The sequence below is a fragment of the Muntiacus reevesi genome, chromosome 4, assembly GCF_963930625.1.
Source record: "Muntiacus reevesi chromosome 4, mMunRee1.1, whole genome shotgun sequence".
In the NCBI taxonomy this organism is placed as follows: Eukaryota; Metazoa; Chordata; class Mammalia; order Artiodactyla; family Cervidae; genus Muntiacus; species Muntiacus reevesi.
Genome location: NC_089252.1, coordinates 59,474,979 through 59,482,867, shown reverse-complemented (window position 1 = coordinate 59,482,867; position 7,889 = coordinate 59,474,979). Strand labels below are relative to the sequence as shown.

General features: G+C 37.6%; 1 protein-coding gene and 1 pseudogene across 1 annotated transcript; one reads left to right on the top strand and one right to left on the bottom strand.

Moving 5' to 3' along the window:
- Window positions 1-4,194: 4,194 nt before the first annotated feature.
- On the bottom strand, window positions 4,195-4,664 carry LOC136167702 (histone deacetylase complex subunit SAP18 pseudogene; annotated as a pseudogene).
- A 2,307-nt stretch (window positions 4,665-6,971) lies between these two features.
- LOC136167701 (olfactory receptor 4A47-like) lies at window positions 6,972-7,889 on the top strand. The gene has a single exon (XM_065935212.1). The coding sequence runs from the start codon at window positions 6,972-6,974 to the stop codon at window positions 7,887-7,889; it is 918 nt and encodes a 305-aa protein (XP_065791284.1).

Genomic DNA, 7,889 nt, shown 5'->3' with positions numbered 1-7,889 from the left:
TTTTGTCATACATTGACACGAATCAGCCATTGAGTTACACGTATTCCCCATCCCGATCCCCCCTCCCACCTCCTTCTCCACCCGACTCCTCTGGATCCTCCCAGTGCACCAGGCCCGAGCACTCGTCTCATGCATCCCACCTGGGCTAGTGATCTGATTCACCATAGATAATATACATGCTGTTCTTTTGAAACATCCCGCCCTCACCTTCTCCCACGGAGTTCAAAAGTCTGTTCTGTACTTCTGTGTTTCTTTTTCTGTTTTGCATATAGGGTTATCGTTACCATCTTTCTAAATTCCGTATATATGTGTTAGTATGCTGTAATGTTCTTTATCTTTCTGGCTTACTTCACTCTGTATAATGGGCTCCAGTTTCATCCATCTCATTAGAACTGATTCAAATGAATTCTTTTTAACGGCTGAGTAATATTCCATGGTGTATATGTACCACGGCTTCCTTATCCATTCATCTGCGGATGGGCATCTAGGCTGCTTCCATGTCCTGGCTATTATAAACAGTGCTGCGATGAACATTGGGGTGCACGTGTCTCTTTCAGATCTGGTTTCCTCAGTGTGTATGCCCAGAAGTGGTATTGCTGGGTCATATGGCAGTTCTATTTCCAGTTTTTTAAGAAATCTCCACACTGTTTTCCATAGTGGCTGTACTAGTTTGCATTCCCACCAACAGTGTAAGATAAACTCAAAATGGATTAAAGATCTAAATGTAAGACCAGAAACTATAAAACTCCTAGAGGAGAACATAGGCAAAACACTCTCTGACATAAATCTCAGCAGGATCCTCTATGACCCACCTCCCAGAATATTGGAAATAAAAGCAAAACTAAACAAATGGGACCTAATGAAACTTAAAAGCTTTTGCACTACAAAGGAAACTATAAGTAAGGTGAAAAGACAGCCATCAGATTGGGAGAAAATAATAGCAAATGAAGAAACAGACAAAGGATTAATCTCAAAAATATACAAGCAACTCCTGAAGCTCAATTACAGAAAAATAAATGACCCAATCAAAAAATGGGCCAAAGAACTAAACAGACATTTCTCCAAAGAAGACATACAGATGGCTAACAAACACACGAAAAGATGCTCAACATCACTCATTATTAGAGAAATGCAAATCAAAACCACAATGAGATACCATTACACGCCAGTCAGGATGGCTGCTATCCAAAAGTTTCATATCTTTTAAAATCATCTATATTTTTTTGTAAGAAGTAAAGTAGGCATTGAATGTGTCTAGGCAAGAATACTAGAATGGATTGCCATGTCCTACTTCAGGGGATCTTCCCAGACTAGAGATCAAACTTGAACCTGTGTTTCTGAGTCTCCTGCATTGGCAGGTGGACTCTTTAACACTGAGCCACCTGGGAAGCCCTCTGGGTGGGTACTACTTTTTCTTTTTTTTTTGCTTCTTTTGCATCTTTTATTTTGTATTGTGGTACAGCCAATTAACAATGTTGTGATAGTTTCAGCTGAATAGCCAAGATACTCAGTCATACATATACAGGTATTATATTTTAGCTATTTTTTTCTAGATGACCATTTTTGTACACACATAATTATTTTTCTCCATGTCTTTGATATTCTAGTTTTATATTCCAAAAGATAGCATGTAGTTGAATCCAATTTAGGCCTCTATCATCATCCATTGATCTCTTTATTATTGTGCCATGTATCATATGATGTAATTGCATTTAATTTAAAATACACTTTGATACCTGATAGGCTCCTTCATTATTATTCCTTATCAAAGTGATGTCTACTCTTGCATATTTATATTTTAAAATTAAAATTCAATAAGCTAATCTAAGAAGAACTAAATTTATTTAATATTGTCCATGAGATTTGCTTTAGAAAATTTATATCTTTTCCTGGAAAACTGAGAGTTCTTTTTTTTTTTTTTTTTCAATTTTATTTTATTAGTTGGAGGCCAATTACTTCACAACATTTCAGTGGGTTTTGTCATACACTGACATGAATCAGCCATAGAGTTACACGTATTCCCCATCCCGATCCCCCCTCCCACCTCCCTCTCCACCCGACTCCTCTGGGTCCTCCCAGTGCACCAGGCCCGAGCACTTGTCTCATGCATCTCACCTGGGCTGGTGATCTGTTTCACCATAGATAATATACATGCTGTTCTTTTGGAACATCCCACCCTCACATTCTCCCACAGAGTTCAAATGTCTGTTCTGTGTCACTCTCCTACATAAATCTCAGCAGGGTCCTCTATGACCCACCTCCCAGAATATTGGAAATAAAAGCAAAACTAAACAAATGGGACCTAATGAAACTTAAAAGCTTCTGCACTACAAAGGAAACTATAAGTAAGGTGAAAAGACAGCCCTCAGATTGGGAAAACTGAGAGTTCTTATCCACAAACTGGATATGTCTTTTTACTTGTTTTCTATTATGTTCATACAGATCTAGTATGTTTCCTTGCAAATTTAGGTTTTCTTGCTGATATTATAAATAGCATCTTTAATGATATTTTTGGAGTGTCTGTTATTTCAATACAGAAACTTTTTGGTTTTTCATTTTACACAGTAGTATCATATAATTTTCAGAGTGCATTGTTTGTCCTTTGAGTCTACCTTCTGCAATTTTTGACCAAATGCATTCAGTTCTGTAGTGATTGTCACAATCAACAGTCACAATTTGGGGATACACACTTTTAAAGTTTTCCATGCAACAGACTGAAGGTAATTGGCCTTAATCACATACTGCACACTGAGGCTGCAACTGTTCTGTGGAAAAGATGGCACCCATACCGTTTATGTTTTCTAAAAGCCCTACTTTATGTCTAACGTTGTCATTAGTGCTCACAGTCCTGTGGGCTGTCACTTCTATTTTACAAATTTTAAACAAAAACAAATTCAGGTAACTTGTCCAAGGTGCTCCTAGTATAATCAGGATTTAAATGTTTAGCCCACTTGGTGTTCTATAATCACCACATAGAACATGACTTTCAGATCCCTATCCTCTGGGGGAACTATAATCTTGAGCTACCATCTCAAGAAGCTAGAAGAAGAAAAGCAAAATAAATCCAGAGACCCTTGTAGAATGGAAATAATAAACAGAAAACAGAAGTCACAGAAGTAAATGTAATGGAAAAACTGAGAAAATACTTAAGACCAAGAATTAGTTATTTTAAAATTTAATAAAATTGGTTACATCCTAGCAAAACAGACTAAGAAAAACTAAGAATAAATTATAGATTAAACATTATAGATTAAAGTGTTTAGCCCACTCTGTATACTTCCTCAAATCGGACATGAATCAGCCTTAGCACTGAAGATTGTGTATGAACATCTCTGCTTACTCAACTTGACCTCATCCCCAACCTTTTCCCTTGCTCTTAAGGTTCCTCTTTCCTTCTCCCTGCATTGTCAGATCTTCAAGGTAAATCTTTCTATCTTTTTCCTGAGTTCTGATCCTCGTTCCTCTATCCTGCTCCCTGCCCTCAAAATGCTCTATTCTCCCCATTTTCAAAGTATACAAAGTCTTCAGTGTGACACTTTGGAACTTCTGCAACTGCAGGGTCAGGGAGTCATCAGTCCCCTTTCCCCCAGACATGGTGCTGCCAATCTCCTTTACTCGATAGCTAGGACTTTTAAACAAAAGACACTTTTTCTCTAACTTGTCATCACACCTTGGTTCAGGCAGGCCACTCTCTTTAAACACAGAGAGCTTCTTTAACTTGCGTCATCTTAGACTGCTCCAAAACAGTGAAGCTGCACCCCCTCATTCCCACAGGTCCTCTTCCCAAGTCCATAAAGCATCTAGGTGACAAATCCCTGTTCCATTGAATATAACATGGCTTTCTTGTTCTGCCTCATTTGGGCCGAAACATACCAACTCCATTCTTTAGCCTAAACAACCAGTACTATATTAAACCCGGAACCCAGGCCCCATTAACTTTCAGACTCAGGGTGATTGCAAGATATATTTTAACACTACAGTTTTACATAGAATGCTAAGAGCACTTTTCATATTTTACAGAATTTGAAACATATGGACTTTCTATTAATATTCATACCATAGAAAAGCCAGATCTAATTTCCAAATAGATGCATTACAATTTGTTTATAGAGTTTAAAGGCTTAATGGCAATAAGGAGGGGAGGAAGAGGTGAAAGTTTATTTTACAGAATTGACTGGGAAGAGTAAGTACAATTTAATGGGGCCTCATGCGCTCTGAAGGAGGCGGTGCCCGATGTGCAGGGGTGATCGCCATGTGCAGATAGTCTCCCATTTGGAACTTCTGCAACTGCAGGGTCAGGGCGTCATCAGGCCCCTTTCCCCCAGACATGGTGCTGCCAATCTCCTTTACTCGATAGCCAGGACGTTTAAGATCTGTAAAGACAACTGCAAAATTGAAGCGTGTGCATTTTCATCTGGCTTCTGGGTATACTTCTTTTACCAAACTAGTCAATTCTTTCAAGGTTGCATCCATCCAAGTGTAGACCTGCAGCTCGCAGAAGGCACATTTCTGCGGGAGAACTCATCCATGTGGTGTTGGCGGCCATTGTTGGTGGTGAAGCCGCGCAGGAGCAGCCGGCAGGTCTTCTTTGATCATGGCTTCTCTGGCTGCTTAATTCCCTCCTGGGTAACGCACGACTCCGCTGCCATCTCCCTTCTCCGGCCGCGAGACGCTCGCTCTGGCCTCCCACCCCGGCAGCGAGCACCAGAACCCCACCGTCTTTATTTTTGGTACTGGGAATTTGTTCTTAGTTTTTCTTAGTCTGTTTTGCTAGGATGTAATCAATTTTATTAAATTTTAAAATAACTAATTCTTGGTCTTATGTATTTTCTCAGTTTTTCCATTACATTTACTTCTGTGACTTCTGTTTTCTATTTATTATTTCCATTCTACAAGGGTTTCTGGATTTATTTTGCTTTTCTTCTTCTAGTTTCTTGAAATGGTAGCTCAAGATTATAGTTCCCCCAGAGGATAGGGATCTGAAAGCCATGTTCTATGTGGTGATTATCCTCGTGGCATCTCTGGAGGTAAAGAGTCAACTCTCAAAATTATGAGGAAGGTCCCAAAGATTTAATTAGAGAAGAATCAACCTTGGAGATGGACCAACTGAATAACTCAGTAATATGCGATGCAGTTAGATGTAGATAAAGGGTTTGTACACCTTTGCCTTTACTCAGAGGTTATTTGTCTGTACCTGTAATCACATGGCAGACTTCTTCACAGTTTGAAATAATGGATTCAATAATATAATGAAATATGTATATGAAATTATTATTTACTCTGCAGGAAACCCAGAAGTCAACAATACCATATGAAGATAGGACAGTATAACTGATTGAAAATCAAAATGTTGTAAAGGCTATTTCACTATTTCAAAATGCATGAAATTTAGTAAAATTTAAATGTAAGTATTCATATACAATTTGGAGTTTTCTCTACAACCAAAATGCTGATTTAACTTTTGTTTGTCATCAGGACAAAACCTGCCAATAATGACTATTTTTATTTTCTATTCACAATTAAGATTCAGAGTTCTTTGTATAATATTCATATTCATTTTGAAAATCCAAGCAATTTGAAAAGTAATGTTTTTCTGAATGACAGAGACAGTGAACTTCCTGCAAGGATCAAAAGAGCTTGACTAATGGAGAAAGTTCAGTGTCCAATGATGCTGCATATAACTGGCTTTCTTTGTTCTTGGAGATATAACCAGTGCCTGAAGAACAAGAGAGAAGGAATCACAGAAAAGAACAGGGATCAAATGAAGGTTTCATGTAGGTAATCCAGAAAGTGCATTTATATACTTGTTTCTGAATTAAGCTTTACACTTTTCATGCGTTCACTGGTGGTGCATGAATTCAAGACATTCAAAATTTCTTCTACATGATTCTCTTATGGAACAATTTTAGGGATCCTTTGTGACTACTAAAATGTGTGGAGATTGATTCAATACTGTAATGCTCATCTGGGTATTTTCATATTATAAAGATTCATAATAAATTTACCCTCTATAACATCAGGGCTTCCCTCATAGCTCTAACATCAAGTATTCTAAGAAATTGTCTGTCTGAGGACATTTTAATGAACAGATATTTCTTGTCTCATGTTAGGTGTAAATGATATGTTCTCTAAGCATTATTTACTAATCGCTTGAAAATTAGAGGATGACATAACATCTGTAGAACTTGATTGAGTGGCTTTCACGACCTCAAGATAATACTATAGTAAGCAAGTTGTTACTCCAATTTGTATTTTTCTATTCACAAGTGAGTTTCAGCATCCTATCATGTGTTTGTTGGCTATTTAAATATGTTTTTCTTGAATTATTTGTTTACATTTTTCTTAAATATTTTTGTCTTTTATTTATTAATTTATTAGTGATATTTGTCTATTTTAGATATTAACTCTGCATATATCCTCTAAAATATAAATGATTTCCACAAACTACTTTCACCTATTGACATCATGGTATCTTCCTAAATCCTTAAAAAAATTTGAAATTGTCAAAATATACCTATTTGGGATATCAGTGATTGGTTAAGAAGCATCCCTCATCATGAGAATATAGAAAGTCATTTCCTTTATTGACCAGAATGCAAATATGCAACATACATTGCTTTAATTTTCTTATTAAGCTTTTATGAATTTTTGTTTTTATATGTTATTAATTACATGTGCAATTTTATTAGCTTCCAGATGGGAAGGTAGTTGTGGCAACTCGTTTACTTAATTATGTGCTCTTTTCCCATATATGTCTCTTAATGACTTGCCTCTCCATTAGTGTACAAGATTGTTGAAGTTATGAATCAGCCTCATCTTATGATGTCTGAAAGTACTGGAGCATAATAAACCATACTACTTATTACTTGAACAAATAAACAAATTAACTTAAGGCTTCAGGAAGTCACTAATAATGATTATATTTACAAGTAATTCTGTCCTAAACTCTGAAATAAAATGAAGAAGAACCTATGGAACGAAGGAACAACGTAACTGAATTTGTCCTCGTAGGACTCACTCAGAGCACTGAGGGTCAGAAAATATTATTTGTTGTGTTCTTGCTCATCTACATTGTGACGATGGTGGGCAACCTACTCATTGTCATGACTGTCGTGTTCAGTGCAACCCTGGATGCCCCTATGTACTTCTTTCTTGGCTACTTATCATTTATGGATGCTGTTTATTCTACTACGATCACTCCAAATATGATTATAGACTTAGTGTGTGAGAAGAAAACCATTTCTTTTGAAGCTTGCATGGCTCAGCTTTTTATAGAGCACTTATTTGGTGGTGCTGAGATTTTACTCCTGGTGGTCATGGCCTATGACCGCTACGTGGCCATCTGCAAACCCTTGCATTATTTGACAATCATGAATCAGCGGCTGTGTGTTCTGCTGCTGCTGTTGGCCTGGGTTGGTGGGTTTTTACATGCAGTAGTTCAACTACTCTTAGCTTACAACCTTCCCTTCTGTGGCCCCAATGTCATTGACCACTTCATCTGTGACATGTACCCTTTGTTAAAACTTGCCTGCACTGACACCTACATTATTGGCCTCATTGTGGTTTTCAATGATGGAGCAATCTGTGTGGTCATTTTTGTGCTCTTATTCATCTCCTATGGGGTCATTCTGCGCTCCCTAAAGAATCTTAGTCAGGAAGGGAGACTGAAAGCCTTATCCACCTGTGGTTCCCACATCACTGTTGTGCTCCTCTTTTTTGTGCCCTGCATTTTTATGTATGTGAGACCTCCTTCCACCTTACCCATTGATAAATCCTTGGCCGTGTTTTACACCATTATGACCCCTATGTTGAACCCTCTAATCTATACTCTGAGAAATGGAGAGATGCAAAATGCCATGAAAAAGCTCTGGATCAGAAAAAGAAAATGA